This window comes from Nicotiana tomentosiformis, chromosome 1 (genome assembly GCF_000390325.3).
Source record: "Nicotiana tomentosiformis chromosome 1, ASM39032v3, whole genome shotgun sequence".
Lineage (NCBI taxonomy): Eukaryota > Viridiplantae > Streptophyta > Magnoliopsida > Solanales > Solanaceae > Nicotiana > Nicotiana tomentosiformis.
Genome location: NC_090812.1, coordinates 69,536,642 through 69,560,859, shown reverse-complemented (window position 1 = coordinate 69,560,859; position 24,218 = coordinate 69,536,642). Strand labels below are relative to the sequence as shown.

General features: G+C 36.2%; 2 protein-coding genes across 2 annotated transcripts; one reads left to right on the top strand and one right to left on the bottom strand.

The window, feature by feature from the left end:
• The first annotated feature begins 1,697 nt into the window (after positions 1–1,697).
• LOC117274306 (methylthioribose kinase-like) lies at positions 1,698–8,169 on the top strand. Its single transcript, XM_070184459.1, has 6 exons — positions 1,698–2,134; positions 2,570–2,879; positions 5,940–6,114; positions 6,236–6,437; positions 6,735–6,949; positions 7,764–8,169. Exons 1-6 carry the CDS (start codon positions 1,949–1,951, stop codon positions 7,936–7,938), a joined length of 1,263 nt encoding a protein of 420 aa, XP_070040560.1. The 5' UTR covers positions 1,698–1,948; the 3' UTR covers positions 7,939–8,169.
• A 1,017-nt stretch (positions 8,170–9,186) lies between these two features.
• Positions 9,187–10,354, bottom strand: LOC104096292 (uncharacterized). The gene is made up of 2 exons (XM_009602647.4): positions 9,852–10,354; positions 9,187–9,743 (listed from the first exon to the last, which is right to left on the bottom strand). The coding sequence occupies exons 1-2, from the start codon at positions 10,157–10,159 to the stop codon at positions 9,368–9,370; spliced, it is 684 nt and encodes a 227-aa protein (XP_009600942.1). The 5' UTR covers positions 10,160–10,354; the 3' UTR covers positions 9,187–9,367.
• Positions 10,355–24,218: the final 13,864 nt, after the last annotated feature.

The window sequence follows — 24,218 nt, the reverse complement described above, 5'->3', positions numbered from 1 at the left end:
AAGTGCACCCATTGAGTATATCAATGGTTGTTCGATCACTTGAAGTGAAAAAGATTTGTTCCGACCTCCAGAAGAGGATGAGGAATTCCTTGGTCACGAAATACCTTATCTTAGTGCAATTGGTGCACTTATATATTTTGCTAATGTTACAAGGCCTGACATACCATTTTTTGTTAATTTACTAGCAAAATATAGCTCTTCTCCTACACAGAGACATTGGAACGGGATTAAGCATATATCACGATATTTAAAGGGAACACTTGATACGTGTTTATTTTATTCTAACAAAGGTAGTGCAAATACAGGTTATTTATCTGATCCACATAAAGCTCGATATCAAATCGGGTACGTGTTTACATGTGGAGGTACTGTCATATCATTGCACTCCACAAAGCAATCTATTGTTGATACTTCTTCAAATCATGCTGAGATAATAGCTATTCATGAAGCAAGTAGGGAATGCGGATGGTTGAGATTAGTGATTCATTTTATTCGAGGAAAATGTGTTTTGGAATGTGATAAAAGATCTACAATTTTATACGAAGACAATGCTGCATGCATAGCTCAATTAAAGAGAGGATTTATAAAAGGAGATAGAACAAAACACATTTCACCAAAATTATTCTATACACACGATCTTTAGAAAAATAGTGACATCGATGTGCAACAAATCTGTTCAAGTGACAATACGATAGATTTATTCACTAAATCTTTGCCAACTTCAACTTTTGAGAAGATGGTATACAAGATTGAAATACGGAGACTCAAATATTTGAAACAAGTTTTTTATCAGGGGGAGTAAAATACGCCCTACACTTTTTTTCCCTTACAAAGATTTTTCCCACATGGTTTTCCTTATAAGGTTTTTAATGAGACAACTAGTTATGCGTATTACTAAATATGTGTACTCTTTTTTCTTCATTAGGATTTTCCCACGGGATTTTTCCTAGTAAGGTTTTAATGAGGCACATTATCTTTTAATGAACATCCAAGGGGGGTGTTATAAATATATTATATTATGGATGTTCATTTAGTACTCCGTTGTAAATAAACTTCCTGAAGAAGCTTATCTATATGAGACTCCGCCGTAAATATGTTTATCTATTTAGTACTCTATTGGAAATAAGTCTCCTCAAGAAACTTATCTTTTCGATACCCCGTTATGGATAAACATCAACCTCGGTAGAAGATTATTCATATCTTGTACAATGAGCTTATCCTTTCAGTACCCCGTTATGGATAAACATCACCCTGGTAGAAGATTATTCATATCTGGTACAATGAGCTTATCCTTTCAGTACCCCTTTATGGATAAACATCACCCCCGATAGAAGATTATCTATATCTGGTACAATGAGCTTATCCTTTCGTACTCCGTTATGGATAAACATCACCCCCGGTAGAGAATTATCTATATATGGTACAATGAGTTTATCCTGTCGGTACTCCGTTACGAATAAACATTACCCCTAATAGAAGATCAGCTTATACAATAACTTATTTTCTTTTATAAATAGATGATATTTCAGTTCATTATATATATAATTCGAAGTTTGAATAATATATCAGTTTCTCTCTGTACTTATATTTACTCTACTGTTTTTATTTTATAACCGCCAGTAAATTAATAACGACTTTGTAACAAAGCCTAGAAATTAAGCAACATTTGGAAATACTAGAAATTTCATATATTACTGGAAAAGTGACCAGGTACAATGTAACAATATTACTGCGGTGTGATGATTGGAACTCATTCTCGTCAAATTTCCAACTATTTCTGACACACAATACTACTCACAAAATAAGCAACATTTTTCTCGTGGTAATTACTACTCCTAGTATTATTAAACTAGTACTATTAAATTCCTTTGCCCCAAAACATCTGTCTTTATTCGCCACCTAGTCAACTACCACCGCGTACCTACCGTCTTCTCCGCCGGCAGCGACGATGACATCCGATGGGTTCCGGCCGTTGGACGAGAAATCATTAGTGGAGTACATTAGAGCTACTCCTGCTTTGGTTTCAATATTAGGCACGGAGTTCGATAAACTTGAAATTAAGGAAGTTGGTGATGGAAATCTCAACTTTGTTTATATTGTTGTTGCTCCCTCTGGTTCGTTTGTCATCAAACAGGTGCCGTTCATCTCTTTTTGTCCCTTTCCCTTTTCTGCTATAATTATTCCTATTTTTTAGTCAATTAGCAGTCAACGGGCTATTGAGTTTTTTTTCCCCGAAGTGAACTTAGGGACTCCCCATATTTATTAGTGTCGCTTTCTTTTTTCTGCAATCAAGTTATTCTGTTCTTACAATTGCCATTTAATAAAAAGGATTCTGACACTAACTAACATTTCTTTGGATTTCAGTGATCTACACTGATAGAATAAGTGCATTAGCAGTGTAAATTAACCTGTCGTAACATATTTTGTGCCCACTTTTTTGGGTTAATGGATACACTTTCCGCATCTTAGTTGGCTTTTAAGTGACATGAAATAGTAATATTTTAAGGTGACAGTGTAATCCTTGATGTTATATCATGTTTATGTTTCTATATGGTGATGGCGTCTGCAGGCTCTTCCTTATATTCGAAGCATTGGAGAGTCATGGCCAATGACAAAAGAACGCGCTTACTTTGAAGCCACTGCGCTAAAAGAGCATGGTCGTCTGTGTCCCGAGTACGTACCTGAGGTTTACTATTTTGACAGGACTATGCGTGTGATTGGTATGCGCTACCTTGAACCTCCTCATATTATATTGAGGAAGGGATTGATTGCTGGGGTCGAGTATCCATTGCTGGCAGAAAACATTTCGGACTATATGGCAAAGACTCTTTTCTTCACCTCCCTGCTTTATCTTACAACAACGGATCACAAACATGCAGGTGAGCCATATTAATCTCAACGGGACTGCATATAGTTGTAGATGTACATATACACTTTCCGCACCTGTGTTTCTGCATTAGGCTTTGTGAATGTTCATGAAAGTTTCTTGTTTATCCGGGCAGGTTTCAGTTGTGTGAATACACATAATTGGTTCTTCTATAAAATATACTTCTTACAATGGTTAGGCTACATTATTGAAGGTTAAGCATATTAATGAAAGTTATAAAAACTTATGGTAAGACTTGTAGATATTGCTTGTACAACATGTGGTCTGGTTTCTTCTTGATTGGTAAAAGTGGTACCTTTGGGGACAATTATTAGAAATCAAATTTTGACAAGAAGAGCTTTTACACTTTTATAAACAAAGCTCATCAGGTGGATTACAGTTTATCTATTTCTGATTTAAATGTGCAGTGACAAGCTCTACGTCAGCAAGCTTTTCGTCACTGTCATTTATAGCCATGATAATACACATTGCCAATTCAAAATCTGGATCCTTTAACCCAAAATACATCTTAACTTGCTCATCTCATCCTCCTTGTTAGGAAAAGGGCAACATCGGTGTGCCATTGCTACACTTGTTGCCGTCAATAAATCTTGCTTTTCTGGTGCATTCTGACTGATAGTTTGTCATTGTTGCTGTCTTTTAGTGAGGCAGCACTTTTATTGAGGACGAATATAGTTAATCAAAAGATTAGAAACCACTTCATGTTGTTCAAAACTGAAAGTTGGTCGAGCTATCTTTTTTTTTCTTTTTTTCTTTTTTTCACAATGGCGGTGCTTGGGCAAGCTTGGACGCACCTCAACTAGCAAGTGTCTACAATTCTGCAAGTTCAAGTGTATGGACTTTTTTACTGTTACAGTCTTGATCTTCAAAGCTCAATAATGTCGGATAAGAAAAGTAGAAGAAAAGGGGAAAAAGGGAAAAATAGCTGAGATTCTGAATCAATGACTTCGGAATTGGAATTACAATTATTTATACAGGCTCAACTAATTACCCAACTGCCACTAACAACCGTAACTAATTTCTGGAATTCAATTAGTAACTGCCATTGTAAAAGTGTAATATTTATTTATAACTACAATCCCTCTCTTTTATTTTAGAACAGCCACACACCCTTTTCATTTCAAACGCATTACAACACCTCAAACCTCGCATATGCTCACTCATAGCATTTACTCTCTGTTTGACACTTGTCTTTCTGCTGAGAAAGTGAGGCTGACCTGGCACCAAAAGAAAAAAAAGAAGAAGGATTAGAGATGAATCATAGTTGTATGTTTCCGAGTCTTCAATTCTTGAGACTTGGCAAGTCTCTTTAATATATCTTGTTAGGGTGTTATACAAGTATTTTGGTTGATAACAACAACAACAACAACAACAAACCCAGTGTAATCCCACAAGTGGGGTCTGGGGAGGGTAGTGTGTACACAGGCCTTACCCGTACCTTGAAGGTAGAGAGGCAGTTTCCGATAGACTATACAACTATTTTGGTTGATATGTTTTTTTTTAGTTCTGATATTTGAAAGTTAAAGATTTAGAACAGCCAACCAAATTCACCCGGCTAAATCAATTTTGGGCCGATCTTGAGCACGTTCCTTGTAGTTCGCAAAACTCATTGAATTTTCTAGTTATAAATTAAATATGGGAGAAGTGCATCCTTTTCAATAAAGGTACTGGAGAATTACATATGCTTTTCCTCAGATTTTGACATGCGGCACATTCTACTCCAGTGGTTTTGTATTTATGTGCAAACCTCCATTCTTTTATACTTTTTTTGTAACAAAACTAAGTTGTAACCCACATGGAATAATTCGCCTCTGATGTTCTAATTTTATTCTTCTTCCATCTCGAGGAACAAATTTAGCGATAACTGTAATCATTTCATGCATACATTTGATCTTTTTCATATCATTCAAATTCTTTTAGTAAAATCCTTACACAAAAAAGGGTGAAGACAGAAAAAAAAATAAAAAATTGACAAGGTACAAAGTAAATAGGAATAAATATCTTCTCTCCTCTCTTTTGAGCTTATCTTTTCCTTTGCTTTATTGTATAATGTCTTTACCTTGTAACTTTAACTATTTATTTTTCCTTATTTTTGTAACGTTGGAGAATTTGTTTGAAAAAGTTGAATGAATGATGGTAGGATTAAGATTAATGATCCAATAAAATAAGTTTATGTACCCAATCCTTGATATAAGCGGAACAATGCTATATTGATAACTTAAGGAAAGGTTGTGTTACAGGAAGAAATGTCATGGGAGGTTGTGCAATTCTTTTTAAATTAAAGAAATCTCTAAATTGTTTTTCCATTCTAAAAGGAATGAAGAAAAGAGAATAGTCGTCTAATTCTTTCTCTTTCTGTTCTCCTATTTATTTCTGTCTTCTAGCTTGTGATGGGTGACTTCCGTTAAGAAAATATTGGCTGTAAGGCATACATTGATGGTGGGACTGGTGTTGCTGGTCTATGGTGTGAGTTGTAAATTTTTGAAAATCTTGAGTCGTAGCTTATTTTATAAAATTTAGAGTTGCAGACTAGCATGTAATGTCAAAAAGTAGCACAAAGGTCCTGTGCGTGTGTTAAATTTTTGAAGCTGGGTTAGGCCGGGTAGCAGGGGAGGCAACTTTATTTTTCTATTTTTATCTTGCAACATCTTTATTATGAATTGGAGATCTTTCTCCGCATGTCGCTTATAAAAAAAATCTTTCTCTGCATGTGTAGATAGTTATTCTAACTAATTATAGTTTCTGTTTTGTCTCTTCTTCATTATCTGCGTGTCTGTTTCTTTCTGATCTTTCGTTTCTCTTGATCTTTTCTTTCGTCTAGACCATTTTTTCTTCAACAAATTGAACCATACACTAATCTTCAGCCTTCATAAGGGGTTTTCGTCTTGTAAGGGTGTACCTATATGAATCGACATCTGTTAGCACATTCCCAGGACCAATTCATTATTATGGATTAAAACTATTCACTTTTGGTTTTGATGGCCACTGGCAAGCTATATCATGGCCATGACAGTTATTTCTGTTTGGTTTTGACCTCTATTCATTTTTGCAGTTACTGAATTTTGTGGAAATGTCGAGTTGTGTCGGCTCACTGAGCAGGTTGTCTTCTCGGATCCCTACAAAGTGTCACAATATAATCGATGTACATCTCCTTATCTAGATGCCGATGCTGAGGCAGTTCGCAACGATAATGGTTTGAAGATTGAAGTTGCTGAGCTTAAATCCAAGTACGTTTGTGATTCTAGAAGATGTTGCTATATAGTGCATCTAATTGATATGCTTGACTTTTATCTGTATTTGTTTGCTTTAGCTTGAAAATCATGACAATCTTTATGTAATACTTTACAGGTTTTGTGAGAGAGCCCAAGCTCTAGTCCATGGCGATCTCCATACTGGTTCTTTGATGGTCACTCACAATTCGACCCAAGTAATTGATCCGGAATTTGCTTTCTATGGGCCAATGGGTTTTGATATTGGAGCATTTATTGGAAATCTGATTCTGGCGTACTTTTCCCAAGATGGACATGCGGATCAGGCCAATGACCGCAAGGTATATCTACTGCAACATTTGCCTTTCTATGCTATGTTTCTTTTACTATGATTTCATTGTTTCATAGTAAAGGTCATTGTCCCCCGTTTGATTCTTTCTCCTTGTGATGAGCTCCTCAGCTTTTAGTGATGAGCTCCTCAGCTTATTAGTGTTCTATGTAAGATTTTGCCAGTGATGACATGTAAATGTGCTTATGGATTGGTAGACTTGACATTTGTTTCTTTCTTCAACATTTGCGGAGTGAAGAATACACTGACATTGTTTTTGGCACTTACTGTTGAACTCGTTTGTTTTCAGTCATATAAAGTTTGGATTCTGAAGACAATAACAGAGACTTGGAACCTCTTTCACAAAAAGTTTCTTGCACTCTGGGATGAACACAAGGATGGTCCTGGTGAGGCATATCTTCCTGAAATATACAACAATACTGAGCTTCAACAGCTGGTGAAGCAGAAATACACGAAAGAACTCCTTGAGGACACCCTTGGATTTGGTGCTGCTAAAATGATAAGGTGATTGGTCAATTCTTATTTCTAATCTTCGTTCTATGCGTGTTCTCTCTCTCTCTCCCCCTGTTTTTTTTTTCTTTTAATTTAACAACCCCTTACAAAATTACATTCCTGCCAAGCAACTAAGCCTTGTTCCGGAATTCAAGAGCAATGGTCTTGTTAATCCCAAGAAAGTTCTGAAGTTTTGTTTCATGTGATTGAAGTTCTTGCAACAACATACCCAGTATTATCCCACACCGTGGGGTCTGAGGAGGGTAGTGTGTACGCAGACCTTACCCCTACCTTGTGAGGATAGAGAGGTTGTTTCCAATAGACCCTCGGCTCAGGCAAACATAAGCACCACATTAATGAAAATATAGACAAGGGACAATACCAAAAAGCCATATAAAAGCAGAATAAAAACAAAAAGATAGTAAGGTGATCAACAATGAAGGAAACAACGGTTAGTCATAAAAAAATCTACTACCAACAGAAATCGAGACTACGTGTCAATACTACTGTTATGAACACTGTAGACTACCCACTCTACTACCCTAATCCTCGACTTCCATACCTTCCTATCAAGGGTCATGTCCTCGGTCAGCTGAAGTTGCGCCATGTCTTGCCTAATCACCTCTCCCCATCTCTTCTTTGGCCTACCTCTACCTCTCCGTAGGCCCTCCAATGTCAACCTCTCACACCTCCTCACCGGGGCGTTTGTGCTCCTCCTCACATGACCAAACCACCTAAGCCACGCTTCCCGCATCTTGTCCTCAATAGGGGCCACACCCACGTTGTCGCGAATAACCTCATTTCTTATTTTCTTAATAATACACAGGCGAATAGTTGGGGTAGCTCATGTAGAAGATTTCGAATCAATCAAGGATGCTGCCAAACGAGCTGATTGTGAACGACTAGCGCTCAACTGTGCAAAGAAGCTTCTTAAGGAAAGACGAAACTTCAAGAGCATTGATGAAGTTGTTTCCACAATTGAGCAAGTTCATTTGCAGTAATGTCAAGGTAAAATAGACAATGTAAAGATGTTGGCCATTTTGGCCATTAATCAGAAATAATCCCCTGTTATTTAGTGCAATTGCATGTCGGTTGGCAATGGTTAGCATACCGGACAATTGTACTATGTCAGATCTGTTCTTTCAGTTCTGTTAGGGGTTAAAGTATCTTGGTAAAAATTGGTGAGTTTTTCTTTGGTTCAATAGTCATTCTATTACGGAGGATTTTTATCATTTCCAGTTTACTTTTGCACCAACTTCATATTTTTCACATTCTGTTCGCTTGAGTTGATCTTGATAGTTGCCTATAGGATTTTAACAGAATTATACTGCAGTCTTGTTGTGTATTTATCTGGAATTATGTCAAAATCAAATCGTTCCGGTGGAGACAAAAAATTCGACAATTACCATTAAGTACAGTTTTTATTTTCCACGGACTTTTGGTCTTATTGAGAATGCTAAATTTCTAAGCACTAGAAAATAGTTATACATGCGATTAGTATAATATAACGAGAATTCCTTATCTTCAACATTAAAATCTGAGTTATATATATCATTTAGATACAACTCTATTGTATTTGGTGCCCTATTTAGTTTGTGTGTGACCGTCAAGTTTTGTTTGATACAGGGGATCGGATTGTCAATTAGAGTGAAGGTTAAAATTTTTTTGGCCTGGTGCCCTTTTTGGTATGCCTCCGAAAAGGGCCAAATTGACCAAAACGCATCTGTTGTGACACAATTTTAGTTTCTTGGTCTTGTAAGATTGACTAGGGATATTTTGATAGTGAAAGAACTAAATCTAGTTTTTCTTTTTCCTTCAAAATTTTGTATCTTGTTAAGTGATTAAAAAGCCAAAAGCTTGACCTAGTTGTGGGTATAGCGGTGGTTTTGCCTCAAAATTTTGACCCCTTAAACACAATTACTTAAAGTATGATTCTTTGACGTCGTACAATTGTTAAGTTGAGCATATATAAGAGATAGGACGAGCTTATTCCAATTCGAGAATGCCAATTCCGGAGTTATAGTTCACAAGCAAATATTGGCATCCTAAATTTTATCCACGCCAAAGTGCCAAACATAAGAATCTTTTATAAACATCTAACGAAACGATAGAAGAGGAAATACTTGGATAAATACATGAAAGTGGCTTCACAATTATTAACATTACCGATAGAGCGTCTTCGTACAGCTATAGTATTTTATAACATGCGCATGGGTCTGAAAAACCTGATAATTGTTTTGGATTACACATATATTGAACTCTTATTTTATTTGATAAACATGCAAGGTACATATTGCATTACAAATTAGTCACATGAGTAAGATAACGACTTGTAGTTAGCCCCTTGTACTTATTCTTATTATATTGTATTATCATGATTCAGATAGCCTTGAGTTTATACAAAGGCTAACCATCTCAGACAACGTTACACTATGCACTAAATTTAGCTTTGTAATCTCTCCAAAGTTGATCAACCGTCTTCCCCAGCAGGTCAACAAAGAACTGATTACTATAGCCATTTCTCATCTTTTTGTTTAGTTGTGCCACGAACCCATTTCTCAAGCTGTTGCAGTAATCTAGAAATCGAGCAGTCACGTCGTAGCCTTGGTCCCATCGATCGCCCTGCCCTGGTTTCACCCAGTGACTAGGTGCAAATCCAGCTTTGAGCCTTACATAATCAGCAATCCCTTCAATTAATCCGCCGGGAGCCCGACCGTTCCCATTCCACTGCCAAATATGGGTGCTCTCGTGGTACAATACTCCTGTGATCTCTCTCTTGACGTTACCAGAGTAACTCTGAATATACCTGTAAAACACAAATATAAAGGCATCACTTAATATATGCATATATGTATTTTGAGTTTGAGACGTGCGTGCACCCACTGCGTATTTACTGAATCAATTTATTGCATACCTGGCACTAACATGAATCTCATTATTGCTAGCGTAAGCTACTCCGCCCATGTCATCGACGAACATACTTACCTTCTGCACGTTTTTGCGGTCAGCCGGAGAGTTCTGTTGGAAGATTTTCCATATGAAAGAAGTGGCAGCTGAGAGAGTTTGCTTGCTATATTGGGCACCGATATCTCGGTTGAAACGGGCACCGCCGGGGGTGTTTGTGGCCCTGTTGGTAACGGCGTAATCTACTGCATGGATTTCAGGGGTGAATATTGCAAGGATAATTAGTAGAGAAGCAAGGAAGGAAATCATTTTAGCCATGTTTTGTTCCAAGATAGAAGTGATACGGTCTCTAAGAAGACAATCACTTGTATATATAGTTTTTCCATATACTCTAAAATAGTGATGCTGGACTAAGTCAGTTGAGTATTGCCCAAAAACAAAAACAAAAACAAAAAAAAGGGATGAAAGAAAGAGACCAAGTCAGTTGAGTGTGATAAGAGGCTTTCCTTCATTATCCTATTTAATTTCTTCCCTGCAGTTTTAGCTACTTTTTCTTTAAGACTTTGTTTTTAGAAAGATCACATTTGCAAATCAATTGTGTTTCGATGATATGTTAATACTTAATATAATATAGACATAAGTTCTTAATATAAAAAATGGGAAAATGTGAATTCTAAATTTTATTTTATTTTAATTTATTATTGGTCTGTTAAGTTTTTCACACATCCATCAAAAATATTATTTATTAATATTAATCATAAGAGTTACTTGATTAAGTTACCCTTTATCATTCCTCAATATGAGTAATATAACTTTTAATGGACCTTTAAGAAAACTAAATAGATCATTTATTTGGAAAGAGGGTAAATTAGAAAAAAACAATGACCAGAATGTTTCTTGATTTCTAAAGTGACTAATTTATATCAAATAAGATGGTATGGAAAGAAGAGGCTTGCTTCAGGCTCTGGTAAACATTAGGCATAGAATTTGATCTTGAACGTCCAGTCACCAGTGAATATGTCAATCTCTTTAATTTTAAAGATTATGTTGCTAAAAGCCGCCTACTATGATAAACGAAAATTTCCAACTAGTTTTATTATAGTCGGTCAAGTCGGGCTTTCATGCCGCGAGGATGTAACTTCTAATAATCTATTACACACCTTGCTTGAAAATGCACTAACTCAAATGGTTATTGTAATAAGTGGCTAGTGGCTTATTTTGTAACTGTGCTTAAGACTATTATGGAAAAAGGAGTGGGCCAAGCCCATTCTCTTAAAATGTGCTGCCACGTTTGACCTAGGGATTTAAAAGGGAAAAATACCAGTTATGTCCATTTATAAGTAGCTTATTACAAAAATTAGTCAATTCATAAAATATTATCAATATTAGCCAACTAGTTATTTGTAGCCAAAAAAGGTCAAATTTTTGCTTTCTTTTTAGTGGGTGTTATTAGAATAGATTGGGTACATCTTAGGGAGCTTGAATCTCAGTTTTGGGATGATTTGGTGGAGTTTTGAGGTGGTTTAAATTGAGAATTCAAAGTAGAAGATGAACATGAAAAAATGATAAGTGTATCACACATGTATCATGTTTGTATCCAATGTGTATCATATGTATATCCACATATACCCGCGTGTGAGATACATAAAGAAATCCAAATCAGTCCAAATCACCTCCAATCTTCCTCAAATCTTGTATATTGACTCATCTATATGTTTTCAATGAATCCCAACCATACCCATTGAAAAAAGTCCCTTTTTTGCTTAGACTTTTGGAATCTTGTATATATATATTTTTGTTTTTTATCATCTTATTTGCTACCTCATCCATGAAAGTTTCTTTCCCTCTTGCATCTAATGTTGCTAATCACGCTTAAAAATATGGAAGGAGATTTTTGTGTGTGATTCTTGGAGAGAAAGAACCTTATTTATTTGAGTTTTTAATTTTTATATGTGTTTGGCTAGTTTTAGTAAATCTGTGATTAATGGTTAGAGGTTGGTAAGTTGGGACTTTTTTGGGACATTTATGTAAGATTCCCGATTTAAAATAGAGAAATTTTCAGAAACAACTATTGTTTAGTGGATATTAACTTCCTATAGCTACCATATACATAATTCCTTCCTATAACTATTATTTAGTTGTTACGGTAGTGTATTCGTTGTATTCGCGCTGTTGTATTCATGAATATAACAGTAAAAAGCACCTAAAATCAGGGCAGTCCAGCTGCACGCGCATGTATTCACATGTATTCGCGCTGCTGTATTCATGAATACAGCAACAAAAAGCTCCTAAAATCAAGGCAGTCCAGCAGTACGCGCATGTATTCACATGTATTCGCTGTATTCATGAATACAGTAACGACAATCAGCTTAAAAATAGGTATGTCCAGCTGTCTAATAACGTAAATAATATCAATTAGCGTGATACACTCCTAATATAACTCAACAAAATCAATTCTAACATGCCTCATTATCAACCCAATTAATTAGAATTATTTTTCAATTGTATATAACTTTTATATTTAGTATGTTCGCTATTTTATATTCAGTGTATTCAAATAAATTTGTATTAACAATATGTTAGTTATTCCCGATACATGTTATTACTTCTGTATTTAATATATTTCATTGATTGTATTCAATATATTTCTATTTGTATTCAATATAATTTACTGTTTTTCATTGTATTTTAAAATTAAATGTATTCACTGTTTATATATATATTTTTAAAATATTTTATTTAGTGTATTTCAATGTTTATATCTTGTATTCATGCATGAATACATGCATATTCAGTTGTATTAAAAAAAATACAAACCTTCAAAATACATAAATACAAGCAAAATATAATGAAGTTTTCAAAATTTCGGACATGTAGGATTTATAAACCACTGTATCGTTCTTTTTCGGCTAAATACATCGATAGTCCCTAAAGTCGTTTCATTTCAACACTTTAACTAACTCTTTAATGTGCCAATTAAACACTAAAATTTCAACCCATATTAAAACAAAAGCGCGTGTGTGCAAGCGCTGTCCATGTGTAATTTCAGCCCAATAAATGTACGCCATGTGGATCTGTTGTCCACGTAATTTACCTGGGTACCAAGTTCACCCGTCACAAAGTTATTATATCTAATAACTAATAACCCATCCCCATTTTTTACCTCTATCAGTCCGTAAAAAAAAAAAGAAAAATCTTAACCCGACGATTTTTCATCGGTTGAATCGCTTGTTCATACTACCAAATCCATTGGCTTTCATTCGTTTGTCTTCCTTTTGATACTGGTAAGCAACATTTGTTGTTTATCCTTAGTTATTTGTTGTTTATTTTGGGTGCATGTTAGTAACTGGGGAGTGAAATGCCAGACCCAAATTTCTTCTTTTTTGACGAATCTTTAGACGTGCTTTTATTTTTTCGTGTTTCGTCTTTGTCAATGTAAGGTAAAGTATGTCTGGGGACACATTTATTCTTCTACACTTTCATCATGGTGGAACCTTTACCGATCCTCCAGACACAAAATATGTCACCAATATTGAGGTGAACGAATTTTCTATTGATCAGGACCGTTTTTCCCTTTTTGAATTTGGTTATTATACAAGGGGGCTGGGGTACCACACTATTAGTTTTTTTATGGAGGGGAGGGGTTATGTCTTTAACCATAATAGTAAAGAATTTGTATTGGTAGAAAATGACGAACAATTATATAATATTGGTTGCCACTGTACTGACGAGGAATTAAATGTGTATGTTTTACATGTTATTGATGAGGTTGTTGAGATATTTGTCCCAACTGGCTATTTATGTGGGCCAAAAATTCATGAAGATAGTAGTGACTCATTAAATAAGTCATCTAGGGCAACAAATGAAGGTAGTCCAGATAATATAAATACAGAACAACCTCTTGAAGAGCCTCCACTTGAAGAGTCACAGGCTGGTGTTTCTGTTGATGATTTTTCTGCTAAAGAACTAACTGCTGCTGAAGAACCAACTATAGAAGATGTTATTGCCGAGGAAGATGATTATGTTGTTGCAGAAGATGATGTTATAGGTGGTGAAGAAGGGGTTGAATCAGATGTGGCTAGTAGTGAGTCTGATGTAGATGAAATTCCCGATGAGAACGATAGTGAGGTTGATGAAGAGTTGAGAGTCATAAGAAATGATAGGAGAAATAAAAAGAAGGCCAGCAGAAGAAAGAAACAACCTGAAACTGTTGGAGTACCAATAGTAGAAGCTTAAATTGATAGAGATTTTGAAGATATATGGGTGAACAAACGACAAAAATATGTTGGCAGATTAGGAGGTGATGAGGAATTCATAGATAGTTCAGATGATGGAAGTGATGACGCTAGTGAAGAGCTAGATGTGGACTTTGAGCCAGGTGCTGACATTCCAAGTAGAAGGAAGAGCACAAAGGTTAGATATGACCCAAACTGTGTAGTTTCAATATTTGAATTGAGCATAATATTTGAGAATGCTAAGGTATTTAAGAAGGCAGTGACTGATTATGCAGTTGAGTACAAGGTTCAATTGAAGCTTAGACCCAATGAGAAGCATAGAGTAAGGGTAAGGTGTAAACATAAAAGATGCAGATGGGAGTTATTTGCTAGTATTGATAGGGATTCTAATGACTTTATGGTAAAAAAATACTACCCTATTCACAAGTGTCAACTATTGAACACAAACAAGTTGTGCAATTCCAAGTATATTGCTAACAAATTCAAAAAGAGCTAACCGCTGCACCTTATATAAAGATCTGGAAAATTCAGGAACTTGTTATAGAGAATTTGGGATTGTATGTAAGAAGAACAATTACTTATAGGGCCAAACAAATAGTTCTTAGAAAGTTTATGGGGGATTGGAAGTTGGAGTTTACTAGACTTTGGGACTATGCTAATAGTATTAAAGAAACAAATTCTGGTAACTCTTGTTGGGTAGAAATTGACAGAGAATCAGAGTCTAGTAAGAACTTGTTTAAGTACTTTTATGTTTGTTTTGATGCCTTGGAGAAAGGTTGGCTAGAATGTTGCAGGAAGATCATTAGCTTTGATGGGTGATTTCTAAAAGGACATTGCAAGGGTGAATTATTAGTTGCTGTAGGAAGAAATGGGAACCAATAGATGTTTTCTATTGCATGGGTTGTTGTACACCATGAGACCAAATATTCACGGAGCTGGTTCATTGGACACTTAATGGAAGATCTGCAGCTGGGATATGGTCAAGCTTTAACAGTTATGTCAGACATGCAGAAAGTAAATATTTTGCTATTCTTGCTTATTAAAAGTAATACCTTTCTTTGTTTTAATTCCTAATGTTTTATTCTGCCTATATTTTTATGTAGGGATTTTTGGCAGCTGTGAAGGACTTGCTTCCTGATGCAGAAGTCAGGATGTGTTCAAGGCACATATGATCCAATTGGTTAAAGAAATAGAGGGGTGAAGAAAGAAGAAAGCAATTCTGGAAGGTTTCAAAGGCAAGCTATGTGTTTAAATACAACAAAGAAGTTGAGAACATGAGGAGACTCGGCTCACAGAATATATGTGAAGACATGATGAAGTATCCAAGGGAGGAATGGTGCAGTGCTTTCTTCCAAGAACATTCCAGGCGTGACATAGTATATGAGACTTTTAATTCATGGATATTGGTTGTTAGGCAGAAGAGTATTATTACCATGCTAGAAGAAATTAGGCATAAGATCATGGCTAGAAATGTTGATATGATTAAGTTTGCTGAGACATGGATTTAAGATATATCACTTATGGCTAGGCTAATATTAGAAGAGAGCAAGGAGTTAACTAGACAATGCATAGTTATATGGAATGGTCAGGATGGATTTGAAATCAAACAGAAAGAGTTAAGGTTTGTAGTAAATACTACATTCAAGACTTGCACTTGTAGGTTGTGGAAATTAAGGGGCATCCGATGTGAACATGCATTGTATGCATATTATTACTTACAGCAAGATCCAGATGAACATGTGGAGCACTGGTACAAAAATGATAAATTTCTACATGCTTATGGGCACTTCATTCAGCCAATTCCTAACTTAGAAATGTGGCCATTGAGCAACAATCCTCCAATTGAACCACCAGCACCAAAGCCAATGCCAGGCAGACCCCAAAAGAATAGAAGAAAGGCCAAGAATGAACCAGCAAAAAAAGGGACAAGCTGTCCAAAAAAAGGAGTTAAAATGACTTGTTCACAATGTCATCAACTTGGCCACAACAAAAAAAGATGTTCAATAAGGGTATGAACTTCACTGCATTTTCTTGAAATTTCATTGCATGTTAACTTCACTGCATTTTCTTTAACTTCACTGTATTTTCTGTAACTTCACTACATATTCACTGAATTTTTTTTTTATTTTAGAGTGGCCCTAGAGAGTCTTCAGCTACTGATGGAAGGGGCAGAGGAATGGGCAATGCTATACTAACTGGTGCAACTGCTAGGGAAAGTGAAAATGGTGCCCAAACAAGTGTAGTGACCAGAGGAAGTGGAAATGGTACCCAAACAAGTGAAGTGACTGGAGGAAGTGGCAATGGTACCCAAACAAGTGCAACTACTGTAGGAAGTGGCAATGGTACCCAAACAAGTGCAACTACTTGTCACGACCCAAAATCTCAACCTGTCGTGATGGCGCCTATCTCGATACTAGGCAAACCGATAATCTCAATAAACCAAAACTTCTCTTTAAGGTTGAAAATATAATATTTAAATACAATACAAAATTTCACAAATACTAATACGAACACTCCCCAAACCTAGTGTCACTGAGTACATGAACATCTAATATGATTACAAGTCTGGAAAATATGGTCCACAACAGTCTGAGACCAAATACTGTAAATAAGAAGATAGGGAAGGAGAGACAAGGTCTGCGAAACACGGCAGCTACCTCAAAATCTCCTGAAAATCAATTGCGCAAAATGATCAACACCCGCTATGTCCGGGAACACCTGGATCTACACACGAAGTGCAGGGAATAGTATGAGTACAACCAACTCAGCAAGTAATAATAATAACTAAGGAACTGAAGATAATGACGAGCCACACAGTTATATTTCACTTTCAGTAATTCCAGCAAAGAATAGACATGCTTCCAAATCCGGCAGTTTAAGTCAAGTCAATTTTATACAGTTCAAGTTCATGTAATCCGGATATAAAATCTATCAGAGATTTCACAACAATAACAGATAGCAACTAAGTGCATCAACAAATGAAAAGCAAACTCTCAGGATCACTCACTGGGCTCCCAGCCCTCAACACTCACTGGGCTCCCAGCCCTCAACACTCACACTTAATGGGTACCCGCGCTCACTGGGGGTGTACAGACTCCGGAGGGGCTTCTACAGCCCAAGCGCTATAATCTGCACGGACAAATCATGTGTTGCACAAATAACTCACGTGCCATAATATAAATATCTGGATCCGCACGGCCAACTCACGTGCTGCACGGCCAACTCATGTGCTATAGTATTATACAAGGATCCGCACGGTCAACTCATGTGTTGCATGACCAACTCACGTGCTATAGTATAATATCTCACAATCAGGCCCTCGGCCTCACTCAGTCATAAAGCTCTCCAGTCTCTCGGGCTTAAAAAAATCATAAAAATCAGTCCAAACAACAATGGTATGATACGTCAATAAAGAACAATAGAGACTGAGATAAAATAATCAAGTAAGCTGTGACTGAGTACAAAACAATAATTTAAACAGATAATTCAACATGTACACGACCTATGTGGGTCCCAACAATACCAATATATAGCCTAAACATGGTTTCTATCAAGACTTATAGTCAGGTTTCCATAACACATAGAGATCACATAACTATCAACGAGTTGTTCAGCTTTACAGTTTTCACGGGTCGGACCAAGTCACAATCCCCTCGGTGCACGCCCACACGCCCGTCATCTAGTATGTGCGTCACCTCCAAAGTAATCTCATGATAACAATTTCCGAGGTTTCATACCCTCACGACCAGATTTAAAATTATTACTTACCTCAGAGTATAAAATTCTTTACTCCACTATGCCCTTGCCTCGCAAATCGGCCTTTGAATGCCTCGAATCTAGTCACAATTAATTCGTTTCGGTCAATAAAATTTATTGGAATTAATTCCACAAGAAAATACTAATTTTTCATAAAAATCCGAAATTTAGCTCAAAAATCACCCGTGGGGTCCACGCCTCGGAACCCGACAAAAGTTATAAAATCTGACAACCCATTCAATTATGAGTTCAACCATACTAATTTCACTCAAATCCGACTCTGAATCGGTGTTCAACTCCCAAAAATTTGTTTTATGAAATTTCTACAATTTTCCCAAATTTCCATCTCAAAATACTGATTACATGATGAAAACAATGATATATTCATGTATGTTAACCAAATCTGAGTTAGAATCACTTACCCTGATGGATTTCTTGAAAAACACACGAAATATCGTCTCAAACCGAGCTCCCAAGGTCCAAAAATAAAATAATAATCTAAGCCTCGGTTATATAGCCCATTCTCTGAACTCACCATGTGCGGTCCACGAAATTCCAAGCGCGGCCGCGCCTCTCAGGTCCTGCGGTCGCGAAAAAATGGTGCAGCCGCATTTTTTGGTGGTTGTACTGCCAGACTTTAGTATTTTGGCCATACCTTTCTCTACATATGTCCAAATGATGACTTCTTTACATTTATGGAAACTAGACACGAAGGACTACAACTTTCATTTTTGAATCATCTCAAAATTCCTTGTAGATCAAAAGATATAAGCTCCCAAAGTCGGACCGACGAATCTGCAAAACTTCCTGGAGCGTGGCCACGGACAGAATTGTGCGGTCCGCGGAATTCCAAGCGCGACCATGAAATTCTGCTACGGTCCGTACTCTTATGTGCGGTCCGCGCCCCTCCTTCGCCTCAACATACAAAAATATGCGGTCCGCACCCCCAAATGTGCCAGAACAATATTAGAGTGCCGAAATGCCCGGACTCGCTCAAAACTCACCCCAAAACTCATCCGGAACCTCTTGGACACAAACCATATATGAATTTCACACATAAAACATGCTACGGACCTGCTCGCGCACTCAAAACACTGAAAGAGGTCGTCTTGATCCGATATTTACCATAGCCAAACACCCAAGTTTCTTAACTTTATAAATCTCTCAACCAATGATCCAAAATATACGCAAGCACCTCAGGACCTCAACCAAATATACCAACACGTTCCATAACATAACACGAACCTACTCGAGCCCTCAAATCACATCAAATAATGTTAAAACCACGAATCACACCTCAATTCAAGCCTAATGAACTTTGAACTTTCAAATTCTATCTCTTGTGCCGAAATACATCAAATCAATCCGGAATGACTTTAAAATTTTCACACAAGTCATAAATAACATAACGAAGCTATTCAAATTTCCAGAATCGAATTCCAACCTCAATATCAAAAAGTCAACCCCCGGTCAAACTTTCCAAAATTTAACTTTTGACATTTCAAGCCTAATTCCACTACGGACCTCCAAATAATTTTCCGTACACGCTCCTAAGTTCAAAATTACCATACAGAGTTATTGCAATCATCAGAATTAAATTCTGAGATCGTTAACACATAAGTCAATATCCGATCAACTATTTTAACTTAAGCTTCCAACATGAAAATTCATTCTTCCAAGCTAACTCTGAAATACCTTAAAATCAAAACCAACAATTCACACAAGTCATAATACCTCATAGGAAGTTATTCAAGACTTCAAATAGTTGGAAGAAACGTAAATGCTCAAAATGACCGGTTGGGTCGTTACACTACTGGAGGAAAGGGCAAGGGAATAGGCAGAGGAAAGGCAAGTAGTACGTCAATTAGACGTACCAGGGATGTATTCCGAGATGCTATTCCTCAAACTACTCCCAGAGGAATGGGTATAATACCAAGAGGAAGAGGAACTTCGACTGGTGTGAAAAGGGGTTCTTAAACTGGATCTTCACTTGCTACTGGAGAAAAAAGGCCAAGACATGTTGGATTTGGATGCTACACTAACCCGTAGACTGGAAGAACAGTCCTCAATGTAAGTACAATTTATAAATTTAGTTCTGTTACTCTTTGACTTTTCCCTATCTAATATTACAGACTTTACACATTTTTAGCCGGGTACTACTAGTGAAAGGATTATCAACCATGGGAGTAGGTTGAGTAGTACCACAAATGTGTAGCCAAGTGATGGAATTAGGCTACCAGGACTAAGATGGAATGGAGGAGATGCAATTACTACTTCCCAACTTCAGCAAATGAGTGCAAGTCGAAGAAATAAAGTTGGACAACCCACAAATCAACAACCACCACAAAAAAGTTGCAACATAAGTGATCATGGATAACTTTGCCAAGAAATAGTTTCAGTGACTTGAATTTTATAGTTGACAGTCTTTAGTTTACAACAATTTGTACTGTAATAGAAATATGGATTCTATAGTGACTTGGATTGCAGCAAGTAGTTTTTAGTGACTTGCCGAGAACCTACTGTATTTTGTTGAACCTCATTTTGCCATTATGGTTTGACTACTTGTAATGTGCTGCAGTTTTTCACATTTATAGAACTTATTTGGATTATGTGATTTTATTCCCTTTTATTATTATGTTTGAAGTTATTATCTATGGTTACAAAATGTGTCTTGCAAGTTATTTACAACTTGTACAACACGCTATGAGTAGGTTATATCTTGAATTTTCTATTAAAATTTTGTGATGTTTGGATTACACAATCCCAGTTTGTTACCAATTTCTTACCATTTGGTTGCATTACTAGAATCAATAGGCACAAAACATGCATGGTGTTACCAGCTTCTACAATAGGCACCAAATGAAAATTCCAACAACTATTTCTTAGAACCAATTCGACCAAAATATGATTCAAACATTGTAAATTACATCAACAACTAAATATACTGTAAACATCCTATAACAACTTGTTACACAAATTACACAAACACATCCAAACAACAAAAGACAGAAACCACCAAAAAACTCTCAAACACTAAGAACACTAACAACAATCCTCATTTTTGCACTAACAACCACCTTCAGCCACTTTCGAATTATGTTGGCATCAACAATTGCAAGAACAACAGTACAACCAAATAGTTAGAGCAATTAGTAGTACAATAAACAACAACTTTTTCCTACATTGTCTAGCTCGTTCCCTTTCTTGATCAAAGGCCTTGACTCTCTTCAACAAACCCCAAATAACTTTATTTTCTTGGTCAGGAAATACCTCCTAAAATCATCTAAAGTAGTTACATCCTCCTTTGTCCTTTAAAACATATCCAACTAAATTAATTTTAAAAACTGCAGATTCGTACCAATATTAAGATCAAAGAAATTGAAAAGATTATCGAAATATATACTTACTACGTCATTTTTGCATACACAATACCTTCTGCCTGGGTTTACCAAACTCCATGAGATTTTTAACACAAATGCCTGACCACATCGGCACGAATCAGTCCTCTCTGAATTTTTAGTCATTGGCAAGCAACAGACTGAGAGAGAGAAGATGTGAAGAAAGCTTCAACTGAAATCGAAGAAGGATGACGGTGGTCTTTCAAATTGGAGAAAAAACTTTCAATTTTACTAGAGAAATTCGGATTGAAGAAAAGGAATTAGGGCTTGGAGAAGAAGAAGAAATGAGAAAAGGGGGTAATATAACGCGGGGTTTAGGATTTTTACCGTTGAAATAGTCCAGTCAGACTATATTTTTACATTCATGCGCTCATTATATGTGATTCACACGCGAAGTTCCTTGAGGGATTTTAGTATTTAAGTGGCACATTAAAGGGTTGGTTAAAGTATTTAAATGGAACAGACTAAAGAAGTAGTAGAGTGGAAAGTGGTCTCAACTTTAGGGGGTTGTCGATGTATTTGATCTTCTTTTTCTATTCTATACTCTATGATTATTATTTCGGGACATAAATATTAGTAAACTAGATTATATTAAATATTCAGTTTAGATTGAGATATTGGGATATGTTTGTACCTTTAAAAATATGATACTTAATAGGTAGAATATTAAGATTTAGTTCTAAGTTTGAAAGTTAGGGATATTGAAATTTGACCCCGACTAGTATTGTTGACATCGATAATTAATATTTTTCATAGACTGAGGTCATTGGAGCCCGTTTGGTTGGTGTTATGGGCATAACAATATTGAGAGACTTGTCGTAGCGAGGTAAGAGAGACTTTAAGTTTTGATTCTTGCTTTTTCAAAATCCGTTTTGAAAGTATGTTTTGTCTGCCTGGTCCATGTGTTCGGACGAGCGTGCGCTTGACAGAATCGGTGGTCTTTGACCATCCGCAAATAAATATTATTTTGTAAAAAGCTAAAATTACTTAATAAGTGATTTGTGGTGTGGTGTGATATGGCATAGCCTCGTGCTATGGCGTTGGGGTGTTAGAAATTATTTCCTCACTGTCATAATATATTTGGGGCATTGTGTATGATGCCGTGGTAGATTTGGGGCATTTTGTGTATGTTGTCGTGGACTCGTTAGGGTGTTTGGTTAATTTACTGCACTGTCGTTTATGACAAGTCCTTAGTGTATATTGTGCTGAGATATATAGTGTTGTTGTTGAATAATTATTTGGACGATTTAGAGTAAAGTATATGGTGAAAGAATTTCGGTGCATATTATTTTTGTGCTTATTGTGTGTTTGTATTTTCTAACACTCGTTCCAGAGGTATTCATATTGGCGGGTCGAGGATCTTACTAGATTATATTTATGTATAACTCACACCTTACATGCATGTCTATGAATGTACTATTGGTGAAGACAGAGCTAGTAGCTGACGAGTTCGCTAGAGTTGATTCAGTTATTGAGGCAGGCCGCCGCATTGTTGGTAGAGGCAACCAAAAGAGTCTTTATCCTTTATTTATATGATGTCTTTTATAATTCTCTTAGATGCTCCATGGTCTAGTATGAGATTTGGGCTAGAGTTTTAATTTAATATTTTGAGATATTAATTGTCCTTAATTAGTTATCAGATTATTTGGATACTCATATAATTAATCAAATGCTCAAATTAATGGCTAAGGTATGAAAGTATGGTTCGTCTGGTAGGTGGTGTTAGTTGGGTTCCAATCACGTCGGCGGGGTAGTTTGGAACGTGACAATTATATTATTTTATCTTCTCATTTCAAGATCAGGTCTTAAAGCTCATCGCACCTGAGTTCAAGACGGTTTTGGGGTTGTGGAATCAAGTCATCAAATTAAGACTTGTTATAAAAAACTATTTAAACAAATAGAGGGGGCTCGACGGTGTTGGTGGTCTAAAGCCAAAAATATTAAGAGGCCGGCCTCTTAAACTTATTTAATAAATTTCATACAATAATGAGATAGAAAAGAACCTGTCTTTTAATCTATGGATCAATCAAACATGACAAAATAAAATAGATAATATGAAAAAACTGAGTCAAAATTAGAAAGTCAAGCGTCAGAAAACATAAAAAAAATGAATATACATAGATGAAAAATAAGAATTGAAGATCTAACTGAGTATACATAAATATACCCAGCTAATGAGAGAAAATGTGATATATCATTATTGACTCACCGTCTATACAACTCCAACCAAATTAAACTTTAATAATTATTATTAAATTATATGTTATATATAGTAATAGAGCACGCTAAGTAGTAGTGGTGGCATGGTAGTAGTTGCAGGCTTGTAGCAGTAATAGAAAAGAAGATACGCAGAGAATGCTAAGTAGCAGCAGTTTTGATGGTAGTGATACTAACTCTACTAAAGAAGATATTCAATAATACTAATAACAGTGATGATATTGACAAAAAAATACACTAATGATGATGATCTAACTGGTACTCCGTAGTTAATACTAGTTCATATTTATCGTCCTCCGAATATAATGCAATAAATCACAGAAGAGTGATACAATGAAGAATTGAAGTCTGCTTAGGGAGTTGTACGTAGAGCTTGCGGGATTGTAATTAACGGTTAAGTTGGTTAGAAGTCTGTATAGGTAAAGTTTGAAAGCAATACACTTAAGTCCTCGAAGTATTTTTTTATATTTCCTTTAGTCGTACAGAATTAGGTATGCTATTTTGGCAGTTAGTGTGTAGTGGAGGCATATATATCCGTGTACTTGCCCACTACTGATTATGATTGAAAATCCCTTTTCTATTTTTGCTTAACTTTATCTTTTAGTTGTAATTTTTATTCTTCTTTCGCTGGAACCTTAGCTGCCGCAACAGTGGTATCGGAGCAATTCCTCGGCTTTGCGAATAATGGATACTGAAATGAGTGAGGTCATGAATATGCTACACAAGATAGCAATGGAGGCGACTCAATTTACAGAGAAGCAGAACCATCTT